Source organism: Bubalus kerabau, chromosome 6, assembly GCF_029407905.1.
Source record: "Bubalus kerabau isolate K-KA32 ecotype Philippines breed swamp buffalo chromosome 6, PCC_UOA_SB_1v2, whole genome shotgun sequence".
NCBI classification, from domain to species: Eukaryota; Metazoa; Chordata; class Mammalia; order Artiodactyla; family Bovidae; genus Bubalus; species Bubalus kerabau.
The window spans coordinates 100,383,851-100,411,765 of NC_073629.1; the positions used below are offsets into that span (position 1 = coordinate 100,383,851).

At 52.0% G+C, this 27,915-nt stretch overlaps 1 protein-coding gene across 1 annotated transcript; it reads right to left on the reverse strand.

Moving 5' to 3' along the window:
• LOC129655503 (fatty-acid amide hydrolase 1) lies at window positions 1-27,915 on the reverse strand. The gene is made up of 15 exons (XM_055585988.1): window positions 23,212-27,915; window positions 13,346-13,459; window positions 11,339-11,473; window positions 11,000-11,133; window positions 10,711-10,917; window positions 10,420-10,460; window positions 10,075-10,199; window positions 7,954-8,079; window positions 7,337-7,434; window positions 5,819-5,918; window positions 5,518-5,558; window positions 4,528-4,567; window positions 3,927-4,035; window positions 3,253-3,398; window positions 1-3,033 (listed from the first exon to the last, which is right to left on the reverse strand). Exons 1-15 carry the CDS (start codon window positions 23,404-23,406, stop codon window positions 2,905-2,907), a joined length of 1,740 nt encoding a protein of 579 aa, XP_055441963.1. The 5' UTR covers window positions 23,407-27,915; the 3' UTR covers window positions 1-2,904.

A 27,915-nucleotide genomic window follows, 5' to 3' on the forward strand; every position in this document is an offset into this window, starting at 1 on the left:
ACATTAAAGATGTAGGTCTTTAATAGCACACCTGCCTGCCTTTCATTCAAAAAATATACTCCAGAATGCAGATCCAAGAGGACAAAACCCTAGTCTGCCCCATATATCACTGCAGTCCGAGCATCCAATACAGCTCCTGGTCCCTAGTAGATGCTCACTTGGTGTTCACTGAATTATCTAAACACCCTATAGGAACCATTCCACATGCTGAGTACTGTGATGAGCATGACAAAGTGCAGTTCTCAGGAAGCTTATTTGAGTGGAGACAAAAAAACAACAACAACAACATATGATGCTAGTTAGTGACAATGGTATTAAGTCCAAGGGGTGGCATGTTAGAAGATGTCAGAGGAAGCTGTTCCCCAAGTAGGTGATCAGGGAGGGTGACATTGGTGTCAAGAGTTCCAAGCAGAGGGACAGCTAACACAAAGGCTCTGGAGTAGGGACCAGCTTGAGATGATCAAGAGACCATAAGGTGCTCGTGTGGCTGGGGAATAGGGAATGAGAGGAAGAGACATCCAAGATGAGGCAGGGGAGGTGGGCAAGGGCCATGTCACTTGGGACCTCAAAGGACTTGAATAGACCAGATTTTCATCTCGGTTGATTGGGAAGCCATTGCAAGGTCTTAGGGAGAGAGGTGACTCAATCTGATATACACTTTTATGGGATCACTCTGGCTGCTGTATGGAGAATGGATTGGTTGGACAGGTGGGGAAGGAAGCAGGGACCCCAGTTGGGTTATTGGTGTCCAGGTGAGGGGCAGGAGGCTTGGACCAGAGTGTAGCTGTGGGGGTGGAATGCAATGGGCACTTGCTTCATCACTGACCACCTCCTCTGCCCTTGGCAGCACTTGGCCCCTTTGTCTAACCTTTCCCTCATCACTGATTATGATTGAGCCAACATGTTTGTACCAAAATCTGCCACCCATACAGGCCCCAGAGCCTCTGAGAGATGACAGACAGGCTTGGAGGAGCTCCAGCACCACTAAGAACAGAGCTGGGCACGGCCATGATGGGATTCAAGCAGGGGATCAGTAACCCAGTTATTGATTGGAATTATTGACTGGAAAGAATGGAAGTGAGGTCTGAAAGCACAAGGCTATCATTAACCAAAGACAGAAATGGGGCAGGAAGCTGAGGCAGATGCTGAGTGATTTCATGGAAATATATGAGCCAAAATGACAGTAGCAGTAGAAGAGAAACCAGGGCAAAGTGCAGCAGCTTCCTGGTCATCCCAACCTAGGTGTCTGTGCGGATTAGGCCCTCTAGTCAGCTCCCAGGGAGGCTCATGTCTGCCCTGAGACTTGCCCCAACTGAGGCCGGGTTACTATTGACAGAAAGTACAGGTGCCACTGGGCACGTGATGTGGAGGGGAAGACACCTCTGGAGAAGCAGGAAAATCTGGGCAGAGAAGGAAGCCTTGGGAAAGCAGTTGTCCTGGAAAGAATCTGACGTTAGTCAGGTGGGAGCCAGGGGCCCACCTGAGCCCGAGGACTCAGGCCAGGCACATCTTCAACAGCAAGCAGGCGAGTTAGGGCTGGAGCCAGGGAGGCATGAGGAAGCTCTGCTTGTGGGCCCAAGTGGCCCCCAGAGCGGCCCAGATGAGCTACCCGCCGCCCACCAAGCAACACAGGCCCAGACAGCTCACTTGCACCCCAAACCACTGCCCTAGCTCAGGCCTCAGGCCCCCTTCCTCACACTAGGATCATGGAACAGCCTCGTTACCCTCTCCAGGCTCTGCCATTCTAGTCTACTCTCCTCAGCACACCTGGGTGATCTTTCAAGAGCACCCCACTGCCCTGGAGACTGGATTCAAGTACCTGAACTGGCCCCCAAATCCCCTTGATCTGACCCCCACCTACCTCTCTGCTGCTCCTCCTGAAGCACAATGCTTCCATCTACCAAACTCGTCCTAGTTTTCAGGCATATTTTTCCCTTTCCCTGGGATGTCCTCGTCCCCTCCCTCAGCCTCTGGGAAACAGTCTCTACACAACACAGGTTCTCCTCCTTCGGGAGGCCTTCCCATAATATCCAGTCCTTGACTGGTCCTGCAAGCACTCTCTGCCAGATCATCTTGTCTTGGGCTTGCCTCCCCAGGCCTGTGGGCTGCTTTCCCCAACAGCATCCCAGACTCCCTGCTGCCCTGTGCCCAGCCCTGTGCTGCCCACTGAGGACAAAGATGTAAAAATAGTGCCCCTGCGTCAAGGAGAGCCAGTGTGCTGAGGCGACCCACCTGCAGATGCCCACCACACAGGGCTGATTGGACAGAAACAGCCTCCCTACTCCAGGGTTCAGAGGGAGAAAGAGGGATCTGAGCTGGGCCTCAAAGGATTTAATGGTAGAGGAGCTGAAAGGGCCTCCTCAGCAAAGGGAAGGAGCAAAGGGAGAAGAGAGGGAAAAAACAATGTCTAATGAAGTAGGGCTTAGTCTGAGGGTTGGGAGGCGGGGACGGGGAGACAGTGGGTGAAGGTGAAGAGCTGGGGCTGCAAGAGCCACCCTGAAAAACCTGTGTCCATGCTGTGAGTGACGGAAACTAGAGGAGGTTTGGGAGCAGGAGATGGACATGGCTGAAGTCGGGTTCTAGAAGGGCAGGTGTCCAACCCGGGGCCCTAACAGTGACTGCCAGAAAGCACACACACACCAGACACCAGTTCTTGACTGTTAGTCCTCATGTCATGCCTGCTGGCTGCCACAGCAAGGGGGTGGTCAGGACAGAGAGCAGACCTGGGGACGAAGTGAGGTCCAGAGTCCTTGGGTCTGGGCTTCTTGTAGGGGGCGACGGAGGGGGGACTCGGAAGCCTCAGCCCAGGCTGAACACTTCCTGGCGGGGCGGCAGCTGTGCCCTGAACAGGCTGGATGCAGCTCCAGGCGGGTCTCGGGTCCTCCAGGGCCGGGTGGGCCGCAGTCAGGATAGCTGCTTGTCCGGGTTCATCAGTTGCTCCACCTCCCTCATGAACCGCAGACACAGCTCTTCCTGCCAGGGCAGAGCCACGCACTGCACAGCCACGGGCAGCCCCACGCTCTTCCTCACAACCTGCAGGGCACACAGGCATCAGGACCCGAGGTCTCAAGGCAGGGCCCCACCCAGACCCGGGAAGCTCCCCAGCTGGGGAGGAGGGGCAGCACAGCAGGGCCCGCCCGCAGTCTCTAGGAGTCCTGCGTTAAGAAAGGCCGACAAGGCCTGTGCCTGGTTATACTGTCCTCTCCACTAGAGGAAGGGGTCCCGGGGGGGAGGCAAGGGGAAGAGACTCACCTTCTGCAGCATCTTGTCCCAGATATCCCCAAAGTAGCCCTTGTAAAGCTGCAGTTGGGCCTCGTCCTCGGCGGTCACCGTGGTGACGGGTACCACCCCCGCAGGGAAGTCCAGGCAGTTGTAGAGCAGAGTATAGCTGACAGCCCCTGAGACACAGCACAAGGGGCTGGAGCAGGTCAGCCGACCTTCCGTGACGACTGTCCGCTCTGAGCCCCCATCTTCCACCCTAAGAGATGGCACTTGCTTCCACCAGCAGGGAGGGGTTCTCTCCTAGGGCTGAGACTTGAGTGAGAGAGACAAAGCCCAGGAACCTGGATTCAGGGCAGGCTGGAGAGCCTGCTAGTGCTTGCCCTGTGCCTCCCCCACTGCAGCTTCACTGCTGTTTTCTTGGTTTATCTAAATCCCACCTGGACTTCAAACACCACCTCCCAAAACCATAGACTCTGTAACAAGACCTCCAACTTGAATATCACTGAGGACGAGGAGCTCATTCCCTCCCAAGGCATACCACCTGACTCCCTTCTCTCCAGCCAACCAGACCGCGCGCCTATCAGGAGTGGAGTCCTCCCCCAGGGCTCCTCTCCTCCTACTTCCCAGCAACCTCACCAGGCACAGGGCGGAACTCAGAAGAGAAGAGACAGGTGAGAGGGATGTGATGGGGCTGCCAGCCTCACCTGTGGCCTTGCCTGGGCCGTTCAGGTCCAGAGCGGGGCCCATCATGGGGGTGAGCAGCACATCCAGCTCCAGAGCTCTCCACTGGGCCATCACAGAGTGCCGGTATACCTGTGGAGGACACCCGCACACCCAGTGAAGCTCTCAGACCCAACCCATTACATGGACTCTGCAGCACAGGCACTGAGGCGGGGTGACTGGCCCCATGCCTGCCCCATATCTGAACTGAGCCACGATAGCATGGAGGACCTTGGGATATTCAGACAGGGATGCTTTCAGGGGGCATCAAATGCTCCACGGAACCACGGAGACCACTCTTCCTGCCAGGGTCGGGCCACAGAGTGCTGGTTACAGGCAGCACCAGAGTGGCAAAGAGGTGTCCAGGGCAGGAGTCCCACCCAGGCCGACCCAGGCCCCTAGGATGGGCCTCCAGGCAAGTGAGGGTCACAGAGCAGGCCCCAAACGGCCCAATCCAGGGAGTGGGAGCAGGGGATGATGGGCCACTCCGGGGGACCAGAGGGACCAGTGTCCAAGAGACCCCAAGGCATCCTGTCCGGCCCCATCCCCACCTGCCCTACTCTAGTCCAGGGGCTCTGGCCTCACCTCAATCTCATGATGTAGTTCCCAGAGCTTTCCGGCTGACCTGGACAGAGGGAGTGGAGTCACCGACCATGATAATCACAGCCATGGGGATTAGCAACATCAGGCCCCTACTCTCAAAATCTCCCAGATTCCCTTCCTTCTCAGACCCTTCTCAATTTCAGGGCACTCTGAGAAGAAAGCAGTGCGGGGCAGAAGTTCTAATCCCTAAGTTCATATCCCATGGAGTCCCCAAGAGGGACTTAGGCCAGACCCCCAGCTATTCTTAGGACACAGAGCCGCCCGAGGTCCTCAATGCCTGGTGGTGAGAGAGGAATGGGCTTCCCCCGTGGCTCAGCGGTAAAGAAGCCACCTGCAATGCAGGAGCCACAGGAGACACAGGTTCAATCACTGGGTGGGGAAGATCCCCTGGAGCAGGGCATGCAACCCACTCCAGTATTCTTGCCTGGAGAAGCCCTTGGACAGAGGAGCCTGGCGGGCTCCAGTCCATTGAGTCAAAAAGAGCTGGACACAACTGAAGCAACTTAGCACACACACATGAAAGAGAAGGCAAGTCTACAAGTTGTAAGGGCCTGAGAATCAGGCAATTTACTCCCATCTTTTCTGGCTTGAGGCCCCGAGGGGCAGGCAGGAGTAGGCGCAGTGTTTGGTCTCTAAAACCAGCACCTCTCACGGGTCCCTAATATCCCCCGCTCCTTGCCACCCACTAGCTCCTTTCTGGGCCTTTCCACCCATGTCCAGGCAGGGCAATCTCCTCCTCTTCATCCTCTCCCAACCTTGCTCTCCTTCAGGACCTTACTCTCCAGCCTTTCCTGTATCTTGCTAAGACATCTTCAAGACTGCCCCCCAGCCCAAGGCCACAGAGGTTGCCACCCTGCTTAGACCACTTCCAGCCTCAGAAGCTACTTTTCTCATCGTTTCCCATTGGAAAGCACTTGGACCCAGGTCAGGGGGACAGTTGTGCAGGCATCTGGGCATGGGAAAAACTCTTACCGAGACTTCATATTGTTGAGAAAGGCTGATAACCTTGGGAGCTGCAAAAGAACAGACACTGTCAGTGACTAGACTTTAGGCCAGGTGTGGCAATAATCTTCAGGCCAAGCCACCTAGGCCTCCTCCCCCTGTCCCTCCCCGCAGGCCCCAGGTAAGCACTCCTCTCAGCAAGCAGGTTGGCTGAAGATTGAAGAGCATGAGGGGAGGAAAAGAGATAGGGTAGGGGCTGAGAAGAAAAGGAGGCTAAGGGAAGGGGGAAAGAGCCCAGTGGTGCCCACCCTTCCATTCCTTGTGCCCTCACCAGAGGCTTCATCATGAAAGCCAGCAGTCCTTTAAGCCATCCGGGCAGCCTCAGAATTGAGATCAAGTCCCCCAAGCAGGGATCCACGAAATCACCTTTGCTGGGAGACAAAGGGTCCAGTCCAGATGCATCCACCCAAGGCGTCCCTCCTGGCTCACCCCCACCTGCGGCATCCCCCATTCTCCACTCACTGACTCTACCTCCCTCCTCACCAGACTCCAGTAACCACAGCCTCCAGCCCCTTCATCCCAGCCTCTCCTTTCCAATATGCAACATGTGTCTGCAGACCCTTTGGGATGCTTAGGCTCTACCCATATCCACTGGAGCTCCCCAAGGCAGGGCTCCCTGTCTCCCTCCGTTGCAAACTCAGCTCAGGGCAATAAGAACTGTGGGAAGTATCTCCCTGGCCCAAAGATACTGCCAAGGGCATCCCCCTACAGATGCTGATGCCAGCCTGGAGGCACGAGTGGGGTAATCCCGAGTGGATACAGTAATCCTTGTCTCTAAGGCTATCTCTGCTCTCAATCTCAGGGAAAGGTCTCAGGCAGCTGATTCTGGAGTCTCACCCCGAGGGCCAAACTGAGGGGTGGCCCTTTCCACTGAAGTGAAAGTTGCTCAGTCGTGTCCAACTCTTTGCAACCCCATGGAATAGTCCATGGAATTCTCCAGGCCAGAATACTGGAGTGGGTAGCCGTTCCGTTCTCCAGGGGATCTTCTCAACCCAGGGATCAAACCCAGGTCTCCCACATTGCAGGTGGATTCTTTACCAGTTGAGCCACCAGAGAAGCCCAAGAATACTGGAGTGGGTATCCCTTCTCCAGCTGATCTTCCCGACCCAGGAATCGAACCAGGGTCTCCTGCATTGCAGGCATATTCTTTACCAGCTGAGTTACCAGGGAAGCCTCCCAGATCACACTTGGCTACTGGCAGAAGTTCATTCAATCTGGGCATGTCCCCAGGAAGCATCTTCACAGACCTGCCCTGCCCCCATCAGCCTTTAGAACTGAAAACATCCCTGTGGGACCAGCTTCTCAAATATGAGCTCTGCAAAGCCTTGTAAAGCTGGTGTGGTCCAATCTTCTGACTTTTCAGACAAGAAAACAGATCCTGCTCAAAGGCGGAAGATGTGGCACAAATCCAAGGAGTGTGGAGTAATGGCAGGTCTACACCCTTGCCCTCCTGCTTGATTCCACCCTTGTTTCTCAATCTTTCTCCAATAGATAAGCAACTGCCTGCACAACTCAGTCCAGGGCCAGGCCAGGGCTGCTCAATCCTGCCTCTCCCCACACTGGCACCTTTCCAAGGTCTCCCTGACAAGGCAGCTCTAGGCTCAGCTTGAAGCCGGAGGGATGGTAAGGTCTCTGCCCAGGAAGCTCCAGGCCTTCTTCAGGTTCTGCCGAGGCCTGTCCTCCATCTTCCCCAGTGGCCTGTCCCAGGGAGGAACACAGCACTCAGCTGCTCTCCCTGCATCTACCCATGTCCTGATCCCACCACCCACCCCCAAACCCAGTTACTCACAAGTTCTGTAGGAAGGTCGTGCCACCGTCACTGAACAGCCCACCCGTGCCCAGGGTCTCCAGAGCATGAGGTATGTTGCTCGGCAGGAAGGGAACCAGCTGCAGAGATGGAGGCATGTAAGGTTCCCAGACCTAGAAAGCCTTGGGTCCCACCCCCCAAAACACATTGTCAAGGCAGCCCTCAGCCCTCACGGTGCCCTCAATGGAGCCACAAAGGCACCCTTGTTGGCCTGTGATAACTCCCCATAAGATGTGTATCCTGAGAGGAGTCTGGAACCACATATAAGCCTGTCTCAGGTGAATGGCCCCAAGCCTGCCATCTCAGGGCCCTGAGAACCCCTGGGCAGCTGTGCACCACTGCTTGTGGTTGACGAGGAAGGACCACTCCATGCAGCTCCACATCCCAGCTCAGAGGTGAGGTCACCATCAAGCATGTACCCCAACACTTCTGATCAGCCCCTTTTTACTGGTCCCCCAGGGATCGAATTTGCGACCCCAATCTCAGAACAATCAGGGTGCAAGGGTGCCAGGGACGGGTGGCAGCCATGGGTACCTAGAAGGCTTCCCTGAAGGAGGGACAATGCCAGGACCTTTGGGTTCCCCCCTCCCCTAGCATACCGTGTGGCCAGCAACCTCGAGTCTCTGCTTGGTCTCCAGCAGGGCCCGCTTCATGGCCGGCGTGGGCATGGTATAGTTGTCAGTCTCATAATACCCTACACGCAGGGGCTGAGAGCTCCTGTAGATCTGGGGGCAGCACACACGAGTCAGAGTCAGGTCAGGAGACAGTGGCCCGAAGCAGGGCTCCCAGAGCTCAGAGCCATTACTCAGCCCCAGACACAGCTTTGAGGCTGCTGCCTAGATCCCCAAAAACTGGCCTCCAGGGAGGCCAGCCCTGTTGTATCTGACCCCTTCACAAAACACCTTCCCAGTGACTCCGCAGGTGGACAGAGCAAGAAGGAGGATTCCACAGCCTTCAGGTCTAGACAGGGAGACAGGCCCTGAGCAGGGCCGGGACTCGCCCCAGGCCTCTCATCAGGGTAGAGTGGCAACATCAGGGCAGAAACCCAGGCGTCCACAGCCTGTTTCAAGGATGTAAGTTCTGGCTCCCATAACAGATTGTTCCAGACCCTGGGACAGGGACTTCATTGCCTCTCCTCCCTCTCGGGAAGGGGGCCCTTGGGTAGAGTTAGAACATCTCCTCAGCTGAGGAGTGGGAGCTTGCCCTCCCTCACCCCAGCCCAGATCTCATGCTGCCCAGGGGCCCTCACCCCTTCCCAGGCAAGAGGTCTGTAGGGAGTAATGCCAGATGGCTGAGAAACAGCACTTACATCACACAGCTTACACAGTCTACATAAACATAGCTTTACTATACCTCCTGGAGGAGGGCATGGCAACTCACTCCAGTATTCTTGCCTGGAGAATTCCCATGGACGGAGGAGCCCCAAGGGCTACAGTCCATGGGGTTGCAGAGTCGGACACGATCGAGTGACTAAGCACACACTATAGCACTGCTCACATCTCTAACTTGAGTACTCCTGAAATCTGTTGCTCGTAAAGTACAGATAACTTTATTAGTCATTCTTAAAAGACCCATCAGCTCTTCAATAGGATCACCAAATGACAGTTAATCCTCCAAGACTTCTTGAACTGCTCTCCTCAGAATCCTTACCTCGCTGTACCCACCAGTCCTAACCAATTACAGTATGACTCAATCCTAACCAACCCCCTACACTGACATGAAATGACTCTTTGCTACCCCATAGACTATACACTCCATGGAATTCTCCAGGCCAGAATACTGGAGTGGGTAGCTTTTCCCTTCTCCAGGGGATCGTTCCAACACAGGGATCGAACCCAAGTCTCCCACATTGTGGGCGGATTCTTTACCAACTGAGCTATCATTGACATATCCGCCGACAAACTAACGTCAATATTCTAACTTTGTGCTCCTCCCCCATGCTACTAAGGCTCTCTGTGGGCAGCGCCCTCCCTCACCACAGACAGTAATACACCCAGCCTTATCTGATAAGATACTTGGCTGGTGATACTTGGAGGAAGCTAGTGTTTGATAGATCCCTGCCCACAGATCCCAGCTTTCTCTGGGAGAGAGAACGCTCCGCTTTTAACTGTTCTTAACTCACTCAGCCTCCGGGCCAAGCCTTCTGCTGGAGGCTGGGGATAGAGAAATGAATGCTGTAAGAAAGGCTCCTGTTTACTGGCTTGTCAAACACAAAAGAGGTTCAGGAGTCCTCTCTCAAGCTGTTTTTAGCCTCAAGGTCCCTCCTGTTCCACAGCGACAGCCCCAAGGCTCTGGCTCCCAGCCAGCCAATTTGAAAGACTCGGGATTTCCAAATGCAGGAAAGGGCACCATCTGGTGGCTGTTTGCAGAAGTGCTGCTGTGCTCAGTCAGTCGTGTTTGACTCTTTGCAACCCCATGGACTGTAGCCCACTAGACTCCCTGTCCATGGGATTATCCTAGCAAGGATACTGGAGTGGGTTGCCATTTCCTTCTCCAGGGAATCTTTCCGACCCAGGGATTGAACCCACGCCTCCTGTATCTCCTGCACTGGCCGGCGGTTTCTTTACCACTGTGCCACCACCGGCAGAGGTGCCAGTGCTGGCCTTAGAGCCCTGGGGGCTGGTTTTCAAGAGACAGGGCCTCCCAGGCCTGCCTGCAAGGGCTCAGGAGCACCAGTGAGCCCAGAATCCATCCCCATGCCCACCCCCACCGCTGCTCACCTCCTCCCTGAAGGGCAAGGGGGGCACGGTGGGGTCCAAGCGGAACATGTCCTCACACAGCAGCGCTCGCAGGCACAGTGCCAGGCTCTCCACATCCCGGGCCATGGGGCCAACTGCGAGCTGTACTGTGGGGCAGGGAGGGGAGGAGAGAGAGATCACCCAGCCCCGGGGGGTTCCGGGGCTGGGTCCAAACAAGGGTTGGGCCGGAGCCTTGGAGTGTGAGCAGATAGGAGGTAGGAAGGCAGACCTAGAGTGGCCTGGGGGCCCAACACTGCCCCGAGGAGAGACAGGGGCAAAGGGGCAGACCCCCCTCCTCCAGGGCTCAGAGGGAACCACAGACCTCACCTGCTACCTGTCCATAGACACAGCCCTTCAGACCACTCTTGCTGGATAAGAAACACAAGATGTTGGAAATGGGAAATGGCCACCCCCTGCCCGACCCCACATCCAGTCAGCAGCCCCCAACTCTCTCACGACTTTGGAAACGAGGAACCAGGGGCTGGTGGTACTGTGACATTACCTCCTAGCAAAACCCCAGTCAGGGAATCCCTGCCTGGAGCCCGGAGAGGTGGGAAGCTAGGCCAAGGTCACACAGCAGGACTCAGGGGCTCCCTCCACCCGCCACCTACATCCTACCTGAGGCGGTTCCCCGTGGGTTTGAGGCCGCAGATGCCACAGAAGGCTGAGGGAAAGCGGATGCTGCCTCCAATGTCGGTGCCTAAGCCCAGTGGGGAGCCCCCAGTGGCAATGAGGGCCCCCTCGCCCCCTGAGGAGCCACCTGGGCTCTTGGAAGAATTCCATGGGTTCATGGTCGGGCCAAAGAGGGGGTTACTGCAGTCAAAGCTGGAGGAAGTGGGAAGGGGTCAGCCCCTGTCATGTTGGTACCAGTGCCCCTGCCCCCCACCCTGCACCCCTGGGACCCAACCTGAACATGGACTGGGGGACATTGGTGTGCACGAAGGGCAAAGCGCCCTGCAACTTCAGCACCTGCACCACCACACAGTCACCCTCCGCTGGCACCCCCTGGTTCAGGCTCAAGCCCAGTGTCGAGTCCTGGCCCTAGAAGGACGGATGGGTGAGAGGGACATGGTTGATGAGCCAGGGGGGCTTCAACACACAGGGTCTGCTCCCACCACCACCCCACAGGCCAAGGCAGGACACACCTGCGGTGCCCTCTCAAGACCTTTGGCCCTAGGACTTCCTCTGAGGGCCCAGGGTGACCCAGGACCCAGAGCTGGCTGGCAGGGACTGGGGCAGGGCGCACCTTATAGCTGAAGCACTCCTTGAGGCTCACGGGGACACCATAGAGTAGGCCCTGTCTTGGGACCTTGCACAGCTGAGTCTCACAGTCTGCCAGGTAGGTGGTCACACAGTTAGTCCCTTTGTTGACTTCCCAGGCCTGGGGGAGGGAGAAATGGACATACGACAGAGTGCGGTGAGGCTGGCTTCTTTTGTTTTTTCAACTGTGGCAAAATCAACATAGCATAAGATTGGCCTTTTCAAATATACCACCCAGTGACAGGGTAACCATTAACCTGACCCAGAGCCAGGAGCACAGAGGGTAAGCAGGCCCAGCACTGGCCTCACTGCGGACGTGCGGCCCAGCCTTCCCCAGGCTGTCTCTGACCTTCAACTCCAAGACAGACAGAGAGAGTGCTCCGAGGACCAGGACACTCAAAGGAACAAGATAATGACCTCAGGTGTCCTCCAGAGATGAATAGAGAGTACGTGTGTGCTCCGAGGACCATGACACTCAAAGGAACAAGAAACTGACCTCAGATGCCCTCCAGAGACCGACCTAAGGGGAGGGTGACCCTTGGCCACCCCACTCACCTCCTCCTTCAAGCCACACCGGTGCCCAGTGAGGCTAGATCCCCGTGTTGAGTCGCACCAGGAGTCAGTGCAGGGCAGGGCTAGACCCAGGCTTCTGCTTCCTGGCATGCAGCACTCTCCTCTGCCCCAGGTGACAGGGGCACCTGCCCAGGTGACAGGGCCCACACCTGCCCAGGTGAAAGGAACACCTGAATCTGAGGCATGGCTGACTGATACCAGCTGATAAGAACATGACTGTGGCCCTGCTGCCAACTCAGGTATGTGAAATCTGTCTGCTGACCAGGGCAGGAAAAGAGGAGGCCAATCTGTAGCCAGAATGCTCTCTGTGGATGCTCCCTCTGAAGGGCTGGAGCTTTTTCAGGGACATGGATTCGAAAGAAGCAACCCCATCTGTTCAGACTGTGTCCTTTCAATGCGCCCGGCCCAGGGGTGTCCAGTCCTTTCTCCACAGTCCCTCTCTGTCCCTTCTCAGCTGCAGTCACTCACACCACTCTCACATGCCTGGCACTCATGTCCACCTGCTTAGGGGTCACAGTCACTGCCACGTACTCTCTTCTGAGAGATCATATCACATACAAGTCATTTTCATAAAGCACAATTTCTTCCTTCATTTTGTTTCAAACACATTTCTTGAGCACTCACTATCAACATATAAAGGACATCGTGGTAGGCCCTAAGGTACAAAGACAAATAAGACTCTGTCCACCAAAAGCCCACACATGTACCTTGGGAAAGAAAGACAAGGCAAGCCCCAAAATGTGATGAGAAATGTGCTGTTAGTAAGTGAACACTGAAGAGGAAACCCTAACCCAGACTGGGAGGGGAGGAGGGTTATGGGAGGCTTCCTGGAAGACGTGACTCCTCTCTGGGCCCTGAAGACTCAGGAGAGCCTGTTGCACTGAGCAGGGCAAGAGGAGGGAGAAGAGCCTTGCAGGTAAAGGGAACCCCAGAGCACAGCAGGCTATGGGGGCCAGGTAACTGCCAGCAGCTGAGCTGCCGATGCCCCAAGCCCCAGAATCCTTGACCAGAGAGGATGCTGGAATGCTGAGCGGGCAGCTGGCCAGGAGACTGGTGCTTGGTCCTGGACAGAGACTGGTAGAAGACCAGGGTAGTGGGGGAGACAAGGGGATGGTCTAGAGGGGGCTCTAAAAGGGAACAGACCAGACTCGGTGACTGATGGGGTGGGGGCGGAATGGGGAGGGAAGTCTGGGCTAAAAGCCAGGTTTCTAGGTAGGTCAACATGCTCAGTGTCCCCAGCACATGCACATACACAGAGCCTTCTCTCTCTCTCTCTCTCATACACATACACAGCTCTGGCTCCCTCCCTCTCTCCCTGGCAGCCCTTGGCACTGTGGTCCCACCATGGCCCTCCAGCCAGGTTTTCCCACAGCCTTGTACAGAGAGGGGAGGAAGGAGTGGGGTCACTCCCTGGCCTTACCTTTCCTATGTAGGTGAAGAGCACAGCCTCGGGATACAGGTCCCCACTGTGTAACTTCTGTACCAGTTGAGGCAGGGGCAGGGCCAGCAGCGCCTCCGAGTCCAGGTCAGGGTTCTGGGGAGACACCTCAGATCAGTCCCCTACTCCCCCCAGGCCCCATGTGCCTGCAGCAGACACCTATGGCCCATGCCCCCACATCCCAACACCTACCAAGCATGTGCTCACTGTCACATGCCAGCCCATAACAGGCAAGCCCACCCGCGTCTCTGACATCACAAATGTGCTCCAGCTGGGCAGGCCCTTGCCACCTGTGGACAGTACAGATCTATCTCTTCCAGAAGCTCACTCGAGGGGGGCCCAGGGAGAGGCCACACCCAAGCTGAGTATTAGACCATTATGAAAAAACTTCCCAGGTGGCGCTAGTGGTAAAGAACCCACCCGCCAATGCAGGAGACGTATGAAACAAGGGTTCAGCCCCTGGGTGGGGAAGAGTCTCTGGAGAAGGGTATGGCAACCCACTTCGGTATTCTTGTCTGGGGAATCCCATGGACAGAGGAGCCTGGCGGGCTACAGTCCATAGCATTGCAGAGAGTTGGACAAGACTGAAGCAGCTTAGCACAGTGATTGCTGAGTGTGGCCACACACCTTGTTGATATGCTCTGTGTTTGGATTAAATGTTACCACCATTCCCATTGCACAACTTAAAGAAACTGACGTTCACAGAGGGAAAGTGCTTTGATTAGGACTTACAGATAAACTATAGTTCTCTGCCCATTCAGCACAAGCTGCCCACTGGCTGTCCACCTGCACTTAACTACTCAACCCTTTGGCAGGGGAGGGCAGAAAGAAGAAAACCCTGTCTTAGGTGGCTGGGGTTGAAGCTAGAGCCACATCAAAGAGAGAGGTTTTTGCCATTCATTCCATAAATATATATATTAGACATCTACTCTGTACCAAGGACCATGCTAGACATGGGAATACAGCAGTGAACAAGAAAGTCACCTCCAGGCTTTGGGGGAGCTTCAACAAGGTGTAGAGTTGGGAGTGAGGAGATAGTTTGGTGGCTCGGTGATAAAGAATCTGCCTGAGATGCAGGAGACCCGGGTTCAATCCCTGGGTCAGGAAGATCCCCTGGAGAAGGAAATGGCAATCCACTACAGTACTCTTGCTTGGAGAATCCCATGGACAGAGCCTGGGGGGCTACAGTCCATAGAGTTACAAAGAGTTGGATATGACTGAGCAACTAACACACAGAGATCATTTATAAGCAAACAAATAAGAATTTTAGATAGCCAGAAATAAAGAAAATAACATGGATGTACTGAGTGGGCAGCACACAGGTAGAGGGTGGTCAGGGAAGAGCTCTCCGACGGAGGAGGGACGTTGGTCAGACACCCACTGCCAGGTCTCAGAGGCCTCCAGAGTCTCTGGGATCAGTCCCTGCCTGCATACCTCACTGGCTTCCCCCTCAAGGGCTTTGGGCTAATTAGGAAAGCATCTGAGTTCAGCCACCACATCTCATCTCTACCCTCCTCTGCTCTTGCCGAACTCACCAGGGACTTCCTCGTTGCCCAATACAACAAACACTTGCCTCTTCATTCTGCTCCGAGTCTCATGGAGGCGTTCACAGGGCTGACTTCAGACTCCTCCTGGGCACAGGCATACCCCTTTCCCGGGGTTCCCTCCCTCCTCTACGCTGCTTCTGTCATCCACTCGTTCAGCCAGTCAACACACATATTCTGAGCACCTACTCTGTGTCGAGCACTATGTTAGGGCTATGAATTTAGAGTTAGCTGAGACAGACAAGTCCCTGATCTTAGAGCTTACCTTCAAGAAAACAAAGTAATTGAGAAAAAGAATTTGAAAAAGAAGAAAAGAAATTTTAATAACACAAGGGACATCCCTGGTGGTCCAGTGGTTAAGAATCTGCCTTCCAGTGCAGGAGATGTAGGTTCGATCCCTAGTTGGGGAACTAAGATCCCACATGCGGCAGGGCAACTACTGAGCCTCCATGCTCTGCAGTAGCAGTCCCCAGCCTTTTTGGCACCAGGGACTGGTTTCAAGGAAGACAATTTTTCCACAGGAAGGAGGGGTGGGAAGGAGGTATTGGGTGGGGGGATGTTCATCAATAATGCGAGCAATGGGGAGTGGCACATGAAGTTTCAGTCACCTGCCCCAGAGCTCACCTCCTGCTGTGCAGCTGGTTCCCAACCCTCCATGGACTGCTACTGGCTGGTAGGGGCTGGGGACCCCTCCTCTAGAGCCTGTGCTCCACAACAAGAGAAGCCCACACACCACAACTAGAGAAAGCTGGCGTACCGCAACAGAGACCCAGCACAGCCAAAGTTTTTTTTAAATAAAATAAATTTTTAAATAAAAAAAAAGAAAGAAAGTTAATAAATGATGGCAGATCACGATAAGTGTGAGAAAGGAAGTAAACAGAATCTGTGACAGAAAGAACAGTAGATTGACTCAGATGTGCTGGGCAGGCGGAGACATTGTTTCAGCTATGACCTGAAGCACAAAAAGGAGCCAGACACAGGAAGAGGCAAAGGCTCCCGGAGGTTCCTCTGGGCACCTGTTCTTCCTTCTCTGATGCTAGAAGTCATGCCGCCTCTTGGCTTCCCTCCAGGCCCTACACCTATCACATGGCCTCTAGATCGTCCTTCCGCCTCCAAATCATCCTTCGCCTGACCCAACTGAGCTCAGATCCGCTCTCTGGGCTATTCCTTTTGTTCCCTCCATTCCTGTGTCCTTCCCCTGAGCTCACTGCCTCCTATCTCCTTTCCACCGGCTCCTCTTCACTCAAGGAAGGACGCTGCCATCTGTCCTCAGCTCCCCCTTCTTCCACCCACATCTAATTGGTCACCACGCCCCTAAGTAGCTCTGGAAAATGGCCACCTCTCTGTCTCCTCTACTGAGATGCTTGCCACTGCCGACCCTTTCTCTACTGGGTCACACAGAGGCCACCTAGCTGGCTTCTCTGCCCAAGCTTTGTCACCAGACCACACAGCACAACAACGACCTCACCTTGCCTGTCCCCTTCAGGTTGCCTCCCACCACAAGGTCCAGGAGATGTTTCTAGGCTGAGGTCCTGTCAGAGCCCCCTCTGCCCCCTCAATGTGACACAGCCCACTCACTCCCACCTCACGCCCAAAGCTGAACACCCATCGCACACACCCACCACACAGCCTTTGAAATCCAGCCTCAATATCAGGAATATTCTTCCCCAAATTTGTTAAAGGGATACAACATTTACTTGGGAATTTTTTCTTTTCTTTTTTCTTTTTTTAATGATACAAGGAGCTACAAGGAGAAAAAATGGATCCATGATCTACCCCCAACATAATAGATAAGCCCTGTGTGCTAAATTGCTTCAGTCGTGTCTGACTGTGATCCCATGGACTGTAGCCCGCCAGGCTCCTCTGTCCATGGGATTCTCCAGGCAAGAATACTGGACTGGGTAGTCATGCCCTTCTCTAGGGGATCTTCCTGACCCAGGGATTGAATCCGGGTATCTGCACTGCAGGCAGATTCTTTATAATCTGAGCCATCAGGGAAGCCCAGACAACCCCTGATGACTTTTTTTTTTTTTTTTTTTAAGATATGCGAAATGGAAAGGAAACACTCCCCCCACCTCTAGGACCACCTTGACAAGTCCCTCTTCTGAAAAGGAAACCATAGTTAACAGTTTCTGATGAAACCTCATAGGAGAAAAAAAAAATGTTTGTGAAGAACCCACAATGTATATAGTTGTTTATATATATTCTATTTTTGGACAGAGGGATCATACTATACACACAGTTCTATGCCTTGCATTTCTCCCCTCACAATGAAAATAGCAAGATTTTTTTCCAATTATATAAGTATGTGCTCATTGTAAAAAATGAAAAACTGCCTACCAGTTTGTGGAAGAAAGTAAATATCAGCAGAGAGCCCACCACACTGGGGTAACGACCAGCAGGAGCCTGATCACCACCATTCCCCACCTCACCCAGGGTGTCCACAGAGGCCCTGTGCATCTCAGCCAGAAGCTGTCAGTGAGCTCCTCTCAGTTCTCAGCACAAATGTTCATTCTTTCCTCTGCTCTTCTGTGTTGACAGTTGATGACACTGTTGCTAACAGCTATTTTTAAGTCTTCAACTAGTTATCAGGCAGCTGAGACATTTTCTCTCTCACAAGACACCAGAGTAAGTCTGCATGTCCAGGAGGCCAATCTAAGAACATGGAGGAAATTAAAATTTATATGGAGAATGCAGGGAAGTATACAAATAAGATCTCACCAAGCATGTGGCCATCTGTATGCCTTTTTTTCCAAGCATAGGATATTACAGCTGTCATTGAATCACTGCCCCTCCTCAACCTGTTTTTCTCCTGAACCACCTACTGTCCTAATTTCAGATACCCTAGATGGTCCTCCAAGTTGTTTTTTTTTTTTTTAATTTTATTCATGGTTTATTGTGTTATTTTTTTAATCACATCTGTTCTATTTCAAGATATACATTCCATTCTATCATGTGACCACGGACATTGACTGAAACAAAAACCATACTGTTCTCCCATTCATTTACTGACTTTTTTTAAAATCAGCTTCGAGTTGGTCTTGGAGATGCCAGGAGATGGAACTACAGGTCAGATCCAGTTGAAGGGAGAGGCATTTGTAATCCAGTGGGATTTTGACAAAGGGGCTTGGAAGGTCTGTGCGGGAAGGGCATTCTGGTTAAAACCAGAGGTGCAGAGGCACCGAGGTGTGGGCAAGTGGGATGGCTCTCCCAGTCGTCATAGTCTATCAATGGCAGTCCCTCACTTCAGTCTAGAAAGGATATTAAAACTTACTTAGGGGGCTTCCCGGGTGGCTCAGTGGTAAAGAATCCACCTGCCAGTGCAGGAGATAAGTTCAATCCCTGGTCCGGGAAGATCCCACACGCCATGGAGCAACTAAGCCCATGTGCCACAACTACTGAGCCTGTGCTCTAGAGCCCAGGAACCATAACTATAGACGCCCATGCACCCTAGAGCTTATGTTCGTCAACAAGAGGAGGCACAGCAATGAGAAGCCCGCATGCCGAAAGGAGAGAGTAGCCCCAGCTCACACAACTAAAGAAAAGCCCGCACAGCAACGACAACCCAGCACAGTCAAAAATAAAACAACTCATTCAGGCAGTAAGGTGGAAGCAAATGGGCAAACGCATGTTTCAAATTAAGCCTCACATGGTCAACAGAGCGTATGAAAAGCATGCCTCACTCTAAAGTTGCTCAAGAGTCCCAAAAGAGATAAACCATTTTGTGATGTTCAGGAGGTGCTTGGGACCTCCGCTCCTCCAGCAGCACCTTGGGACACAGGACGTATCTGGGTCCCAACTCACTTCTCTGCAGTCTATCAGGCAGGAGCTGTACCATAGGCTGCTGTATTCACTCAGGGGCCCCCTGACCTCAAGGCCCCCTTCTCAGTGTGGGGCTGGGCTGAGAAAGACCCAGAAGAAAGACTGTTGAAACAGCCTCAAAACCCCCAGCAGCTCCAGCACCAAGCAGAAAGAGCCTTAGGGGTGGGATGGAGGAGGGGCTTCTCCCTAAGGTTATGTGTGAGCTCAGCTAAACTGCCCACCTTCCCCAATGGCTCAGTGGGTTAAGAATCTGCCTGCAGTGCAGGAGACACAGGGTTCGATCCCTGGGTTGGGAAGATGCCCTGGAGGAGGAAATGGTGACCCACTCCAGTGTTCTTGACTGGAGAATCCACGGAGAGGGGATTCTGGTGGGTATACAGACCATGGGCCAAAAAAGAGGTGGACACGACTGAGCAACTAAGCACACAAACTGCCCACCTCTTACTGATCCCAAAGCTACTGTCTTCAAGACCTCAACCCCTGTGCTGACTGCTCAAAACAAGACTGCTGAACTAGTTCTCCGTTTCTTCTGCCAGTCACCGGAAAACCAAAAGGGAATTTCCCAACTTACTCATCTGGAAGAGCCAAGTTTTGGTGTTCTGAGGCCAGGCTCTGACCCACAGAGGGTGTTTAAACAGTTTTTGGTATTTCAAGGCCAAAACCTGCACTGGAAGTTATTGTGGTATTGTTGTTCCATCATTAAGTCATGTCCTGCTCCTTGCAACCTCATAGACTGCAGCACGCCAGGTTCCTGTGTCCTTCACTATCTCCTGGAGTTTGCTTAAATTCATATCCATTGAGTCCGTGATGCTAACTATCTCATCATTTGATCCCCACCCCATTCTCCTTTTGCCTTCAATCTTTCCCAGTATCAAGGTCTTTTCCAATGAGTCAGCTCTTTGCTTTAGGTGGCCAAAGTACTGGAGCTTCAGCTTCAGCATCAGTCCTTCCAATGAACATTCAGGGTTGATTTTTTTTAGGAAATCTACCATGGAAGTTCAGTTCAGTTCAGTTCACTCGCTTAGTCGTGTCTGACTCTTTGCAATCCCATGAACCACAGCACACCAGGCCTCCCTGTCCATCACCAACTCCCGGAATCCACCCAAACCCATGTCCATAGAGTCAGTGATGCCATCCAACCATCTCATCCTCTGTCGTCCCCTTCTCCTCCTGCCCCCAATCCCTCCCAGCATCAGGGTCTTTTCAGATGGGTTAGCTCTTCTCATCAGGTGGCCAAAGTATTGGAGTTTCAGCTTCAACATCAGTCCTTCCAGTGAACACCCAGGACTAATCTCCTTTAGGATGGACTGGTTGGGTCTCCTTGCAGTCCAAGGGACTCTCAAGAGTCTTCTCCAACACCACACTTCAAAAGCATCAATTCTTTGGCGCTCAGCCTTCTTCACAGTCCAACTCTCACATCCATACATGACCACTGGAAAAACCATAGCCTTGACTAGACAGACCTTTGTTGGCAAAGTAATGTCTCTGCTTTTGAATATGCTGCCTAGGTTGGTCATAACTTTCCTTCCAAGGAGTAAGCATCTTTTAATTTCATGGCTGCACTCACCATCTGCAGTGATTTTGGAGCCCAGAAAAATAAAGTCTGACACTGTTTCCACTGTTTCCCCATCTATTTCCCATGAAGTGATAGGACCGGATGCCATGATCTTAGTTTTCTGAATGTTGAGTTTTACACCAACTTTTTCACTCTCTTCTTTCACTTTCATCAAGAGGCTCTTTAGTTCTTCTTCACTTTCTGCCATAAGGGTGGTGTCATCTGCATATCTGAGGTTATTGATATTTCTCCCAGCAATCTTGATTCCAGCTTGTGCTTCCTCCAGCCCAGCGTTTCTCATGATGTACTCTGCATATAAGTTAAATAAGCAGGGTGACAATATACAGCCTTGACGTACTCCTTTCCCCATTTGGAACCAGTCTGTTGTTCCATGTCCAGTTCTAACTGTTGCTTCCTGACCTGCATACAGGTTTCTCAAGAGGCAGGTCAGGTGGTCTGGTATTCCCATCTCTTTCAGAATTTTCCACAGTTTATTGTAATCCACACAGTCAAAGGCTTTGGCATAGTCAATAAAGCAGAAATAGATGTTTTTCTGGAACTCTCTTGCTTTTTCCATGATCCAGCAGATGTTGGCAATTTGATCTCTGGTTCCTCTGCCTTTTCTAAAACCAGCTTGAACATCTGGAAGTTCATGGTTCACATATTGCTGAAGCCTGGATTGGAGAATTTTGAGCATTACTTTACTAGCATATGAGATGAGTGCAATTGTGCAGTAGTTTGAGCATTCTTTGGCATTGCTTTTCTTTGGGATTGGGATGAAAACTGACCTTTTCAGTCCTGTGGTCACTGCTGGGTTTTCCAAATTTGCTGGCATATTGAGTGCAACACTTTCACAGCATCATCTTTCAGGATTTGAAATAGCTCAACTGGAATTCTATCACCTCCACTAGTTTTGTTCATAGTGATGCTTCCTAAGGCCCACTTGACTTCACATTCCAGGATGTCTGGCTCTAGGTGAGTGATCACACCATCGTGATTAGCTGGGTCATGAAGATCTTTTTTGTACAGTTCTTCTGTGTATTCTTGCCACCTCTTCTTAATATCTTCTGCTTCTGTTAGGTCCATACCATTTCTGTCCTTTATCGAGCCCATCTTTGCATGAAATGTTCCCTTGATATCTCTACTTTTCTTGAAGAGATCTCTAGTCTTTCCCATTCTGTTGTTTTCCTCTATTTCTTTGCACTGATTGCTGAGGAAGGCTTTCTTATCTCTCTTTGCTATTCTTTGGAACTCTGCATTCAGATGTTTATATCTTTCCTTTTCTCCTTTGCTTTTTGCTTCCCTTCTTTTCACAGCTATTTGTAAGGCCTCCTCAGACAGCCTTTTTTTTTTTTTTTTTCCCTGTTCTTAAAAATAAGGAAAGGCTGTTGCTCCAGAAGGAAACTGCATGCTTGGATCCAGATGCTGATGCTTGGAGCTGAAGTGAGGGAAAACCCACCCTTCTACTACCCTACACCCCTGCCAGCTGGTGGGTTCCTTGCAACCAGGAGGAGAGTTATGTAGGCAGAAACTGTGGGCAGATTCCTGCAGCTGCCCCCACACATTCCTTGGAGCCAGCAGAACTCAGCTAGCTAGCTGCACAGGACTTGGAGTCTCCGGAGCAACCGAGGTTCTCTAGGCTGGGCCTGGCATCATTGCAAGGATCCCTGAGCAGGGCACCAGGGAGCTCTGCCAGAGAAGAAGGATCAGACAGTGATGAAGCTTTGCTCAACTAGGTAGGGAAAGTGGCCAGTTTGGATTGAATACCTAAAAATGAACTGATTGTGTACTTTCGCTGATTGTGTGCCATGTCAATGAGTGAGGGCTAGAACCAGATATGTTATTATTTCACTAAACAAACAAATAAGACATTTTCCTGGTCCAGGAATGGTATGGTGTAAATTCATACTAGTACATCCAGCGAAAACCGCAAAGCAATCAAGGCCACACCCAGGGCCTGGCATCCAAGGCCTGGGTCTCCCTTCCTGATCTTTCTTCCCTGCTCCTCTCCATTGGAATGAGGCTGGATGGTTCCACCAGGCATCTAGGTTCTAGTTCTAGCTCCTGCCTCATCTTGTCCCATCATCTGGAATGCCTTCCCACCTGTCACATCCAAATTCCATCCAACACCCCTTGCGGCAAGTCTTCTCTCTCACAGCACATAGGAACTGAGCTTGGTATTTTGACTTGGAACTGAGCCCAGTGTATCATACACCTAGAGGAAAGCCTCCTCTTCCAGGCCGCTTCCCTCACCCCCATACACACACTGAGCTGATCCAGAGGGAAAGAAGCTTGTTGACAGGTCACCCAGGGAAGGGCTGGAACTAAACCTATCCATGAAAGGAACTTATAACCCATCTGACTCCACAGCCAGGTGGCAGGAGTCCACCTCAGCCGGTAACTCCCTGTGGACTTGCTCAAGTCCCTCCCCAGCTCCCTCTGAGCATCCTCAATGAATTTGAACTATAAGCTCTCAGAAGGCCCTTGACCATCACTTTATGATTCCAAAGTCCTAAACCCAAGCATCCTATTGGTTCTCATCTTGCAGTTTAAGCGTCCTAGTAAGTCCATGATCTTGAGATTATCTGCCACACAGCAAAGCTCCTCTTTGACCCAGTGAGGCGACAGCCTTCGACGACCTGTCCTGTCCCTTTCGTTTCCATTCCTCCCCTAGGTCCCACCTGGTTCAGAAAAGAGTACAGAATGCATGATGGCGAGAGGGGTGTCAGAAAGTTACAAACCTGCCCTGCCCACACACCTGAGCTGCCGGCCGCCCGTCCCTCCCACACACTTGAGCTGCCGGCCGCCCGTCCCTCCCACACACCTGAGCTGCCGGCCGCCCATCCCTCCGAGCGCCCGGGCGGCTCAAAGCGCTGCTGCCACCCCGAACCCTCCCCTTCCACACCGATTCCAACCCCGGCTGTCACCTGGAGCCGGAAGCGCTGCGCCGCCTTGTCCATGGTGTCCAGGGCCGCTTTCTGCCTCTGTCGCGCCCGGACCGCCGAGGCCCGCGCTGTCCGGCGACTGGACCAGCGCAGGGCCAAGGCAGCCGCCACGAAGCAGCAGGCCAGGGCGGCCCCGGAGACGCCGGAGAGCGCGGCCCACGGTTCGTCCAGCACCATGATCTCCCGCCGCCGACCGCTGCCACGGGCAACCGATGAAGGAGGAATCAGCGATCTCGGACTCCGCCGCAAAACCCGGCCTGGATTACCCCAGGATCCAGCGCCCGCCTGCGCCGGAGTGGAGGCAGGGGCGGTAGAGCCGCTCGGCCAAGCGTTATTGCCTGGCAGCCAGCTGAAGACAGGTGGAGCGCAACGGTCAAGGCGAAGAGCCGCGGTTCCGCTGGGACGGCTCCCCAAGTTCTAAGGCTCCGGGCGGTGCGGAGAGGGAGGAGCACCCGCTTCGTACCGCAGGGCACTCGCCTCTCCCCTGCGTGGGGCTTGGGGGTGCCAGCAGGAGAGGGAGGGGTACAGGATGTTTCTCAGGGAGCCCACCTGCTGCCCCCTCCCCTTCCCAGTCCTGGGACCCGGTGTCTTTAGGGAGGTGGGGGGAGGGGAGCGGATTATCTATATACACACAATACTTCTCCAATCTAGACCTCTCTCACAGGTCTTTATGTGCTCAATTTCATTTGTCCTCCCAACAGAGAGATGAGGAAAGCATTTTTATCATCCTCGTTTACCAATAAGGTAACTGAGGACAAGAGGGATTAAATTACCCCCTCTGTGGGTCATGCAGGTGACTGAGTGGAGATTCAAATTCAGGTCTAATCCTAAACCATTGCTCTTAACCATCAAGCTGTACTACCATGACTGCCCCTGGAAGTGAGGATGTGTGGAATCAAATGGGATGTGGGGAAGAGTACTTTGTGGCTAGAAAACGCTGTCTGCCAAAACACTGCTGTTCATCCAGTTCTATCTTTACCTCTGAATCCATGCTTTTTCCTTGAAAAGGAGAAATGCCTTTAATGTAAGATTGTTAGGAGGAGTCTGTGAGATCCTGGCTGTGAACTGGGGAACTTGAGGACGTACCAGATCTTCAGTCCGGCCTCATGGAGCTCAAGGTCTGGTTGAGAAGGAAAAAAACATGCATAGAAACAACAAAAGCCATGCTTTAGTGGAAATGCAGAAATCATGTGACATGAATCCAAACAGCAGTAAATGCTGGGCCCTTGGACTGAATAGTCTTTGGGAAAGCCAGATAGCACAGTGGTTTAAAGTTTGCCTCTGGAGCTGGAGTGTCTGGTAACCCATCCTTGTTGCATGACTATCCCCGTTTCCTTACCTGTAAAATGAGGATAATAGTACTTCCTCCACTGGCCAATTCTCTAGTACTATTGTAAGACTCAAATGAGCTAATACTTGAAATGCAGCTAGAACAAGGCCTAGCCTACAGTAAGCAATCCATGCATATTAATTATTATATTACTGTTGTTCTTTATTATTAGAATAGAGCCCAGTGCACTGGAGTCCATGGGGCCCGCAAAGAGTTGGACACTACTTAGCAAATTAACAACAACAAACAGAGACCTACAGAGAGGGTTTTTCTGGCCTGAGAAGCCCAAGTTCAGGAACCAGACTATCTGAGTTCAAATCCTAACTTTGACACTGTGGAACTTTCAGTAAGTCACTCTAACCTCTTGTGCCTCAGTTTCCTTATCTGCAAAATGGGAGCTAATAATAGTGACTTCTTCATAGAATTGTGAAGATTAAATGAGTTAATTCAAGAGAAGAGCTTAGAACACTACCTGGCCCGTTGTAAGGGCTCAATAAATGTTGATTCATTGTTATTTTAAGCAGAGTCATGATGCAAGTGTTTTGGAAAGGCAATATGGAGGAGGACTGGGAGAGGTAAGCTGGAGGCAGAGATGTGGAATGGGAGAGCGGGGAGACTTGAGAACCCAGCAGGGAAAGGTTTCCAGGGCTCCACCTGTATTATTAGAAAAGCATCTGTAACTCAACACCACACCATTCCAGGAGCCAAAACAGCATGTCCCTGCACTCAGATGTGTGTTCATGTCTGCAGTCGCTCAAGCAGGCCCTAATGGGTTTCCTGAGCAGGATCTGGGTCTTCACCCACTAACTGGTGACCTTGAGCGAGTCATCCTTCTGTATTCTCAGTTGTTGAGTGGGAAGACAGGTGAGTATCCTGCCAAGTGCAGTTGGAGGTGGGGGCAGGGCAGAAAGGATGAGGGGGAGAGCTTGCTGAAGGCAAGGAAGCTTCTCAGTTTCCAGAGGGTTTGAAGCCTGTCTTTGTTCTAGGGTGAGAAGAGGGAGTGTGGTCTGGTTCTCAGCAACTGCTCCGCTTTGTTTCCCTTCATTTCTGTGAGCCTTTCCTCAATACAGAAGGGGCAGACAGGAGTAGGGCACGGCCTTGCTCTCAGGAACTCACAGGTCCACAGGTGACACAAGATTACCACACTCAGAAGCACTACCTGTGGAGCATGTTATAATTTTTAAAGCACTGCCAGGTCTTTGGCCTCAGTTGCCTGAGCCCCTCACCACCTCAGAGGTGGTTCTATTATACTATTATACTCTCCTCAGAGGTAGGGGAGAGTTGGTCTTCTCTGGTAAATTGCTTCAATCCCACACCTTTCTGTATCTCTGCTCTGTGCAAAGGGCTCCTTCATCCCTTCAGAAGGAAGCTATTTCCCCACCCCTGCAAATCTGAGCTGAACTTTGTGACTTGTTTTAACGAACAGAATGCAGTGCACAGGATGTTGTGCTAGTTCTGAGCCTAGGCCACGTCAGCTACAAATTGGCACTTGCCTTTGGCACTTGCCATCTGTCTCTACAAAGATTAAATTGTGAGCCACTGCAGCTGCAGACTTTCAACACCCCTTGAAAGGAATTCAGAGGGGACAGCAGAACTGAGGTGCTCCGGGGAAAACTGGCACAACAGGTCTTCAGATAGTTATTTTCAGGAGCCAACTTTATGAGCCCAATTCTTGTATTTCCTCACATCTGTTCTTGTTCAGTCACTAAGTCATGTCCAACTTTTTGCGACGCCATGGATTAACAGCATGCCAAGCTTGAGTTGATGATGTCATCCAACCATCTCAACCTCTGTCACTCCCTTCATCTCCTGCCCTCAATCTTTCCCAGCATCAGAGTCTTTTCCAGTGAGTCGACTCATCAGGAGGCCAAAGTATTGGAGCTAAAGTTTCAGCATCAGTCCTTCCAATGAACCTTCAGGCCTCATTTCCTTTATGATTGACTGGTTTGATCTCCTTGCTGTCCAAGGGACTCTCAAGAGTCTTCTCCATCACCTCAATTCAAAAGTATCAATCCTTTGGCACTCAGTTGTCTTTATGATCCAACTTTCAAATCTGTACATGACTACTAGAAAAACCATAGCTGTGACCATATGGACCTTTGTTGGCAAAGTGATATCTCTGTTTTTTGATATGCTGTCTAGGTTTGTCATAGCTTTCCTTCCAAGGAGCAAGCGTCTTCTAATTTCATGGCTGCAGTCACTGTCTGCAGTGATTTTGGAGCACAAGAAAATAAAAGATGTCACTGCTTCCACTTTTCCCCCTTCTATTTGCCAAGAAGTGATGGGACCAGATGCCATGATCTTAGATTCTTTAATGTTGTTCCAAGCCAGCTTTTTCACTCTCCTCTTTCACCCTCATCAAAAAGCTCTTCAGTTCCTCTTCAGTTTCTTCTCATATCTAGAAAAGCACTAAAATTCTTCATGGTGACTGCTCCCTGTGACTAGCAGAAACTTTCTGCAAAAATAATATGTACCTGATTGCATATACTCCCCCTTCACTAAAATCACATATATACTGACCTTCCCCCTCTGCCTCTTTGGAGCAGTTTTTCAGAGCTATCTGAAATGCTGTTTCCTGGGCTATAATCTTCATTTTGCCCCAAAGAAAACTTAGCTCACAAAAATCTCACATTGTGCAATTTTTCAGGCCAGCCGCTGCAAGAGAACTGTTACCTTTCTCTCTCCTGGAACCCTACCACTGCCATAAGCAGCAGCCCAAGCTTGCCTTCCAGAAGATAAAGCCATGTAGCATAGAGCTTGCTCAGCCCAGTTGTTCCTGCTCAGGCCCTTACACAGGTCCCAGCCATAAGAACAGCCAGCCACTTGAATGCAGATACGTAAGTGAGCCTAGCCAACCAACAGACTCAGAATCATAAATAGTTGCTTAACTTGCCAGTTTGGGGATTAGTTTATTACAAAGCAATAGCTAACTAATCTACCTTCCAATCTCCATTGCCCAGATGAGTAACTGAGCCCCACAGACAAGCAGGGACTTGCTCAATACTCCATAGTAAGTGGGAGCCCACTGCAAGTCAAAACTGGATCTTTGAGACTCACTGCTGCCTCTGTAATAGGGATACAGACACCTAGACTCTAGAACTGTTATCAGACTTCCCTGGTAGTCCAGTGGTTAAGAAAACACCTTTCAGTGCAGGGGACAAGAGTTCAATCCCTGGTCAGGGAACTAAGATCCCACATGCCACAGGCAACTAAGCCCATGTGCCACAACTAGAGAAACCTACGAACTTCAATGAAGAGCTGATGCAGCCAAAACAAAAACAAAAATCTGTTATCAAAAGTTCCTAGTCGTTAACCTAGAAACACACCAACCATGTCTTACCCTTCATCTGTTTTCC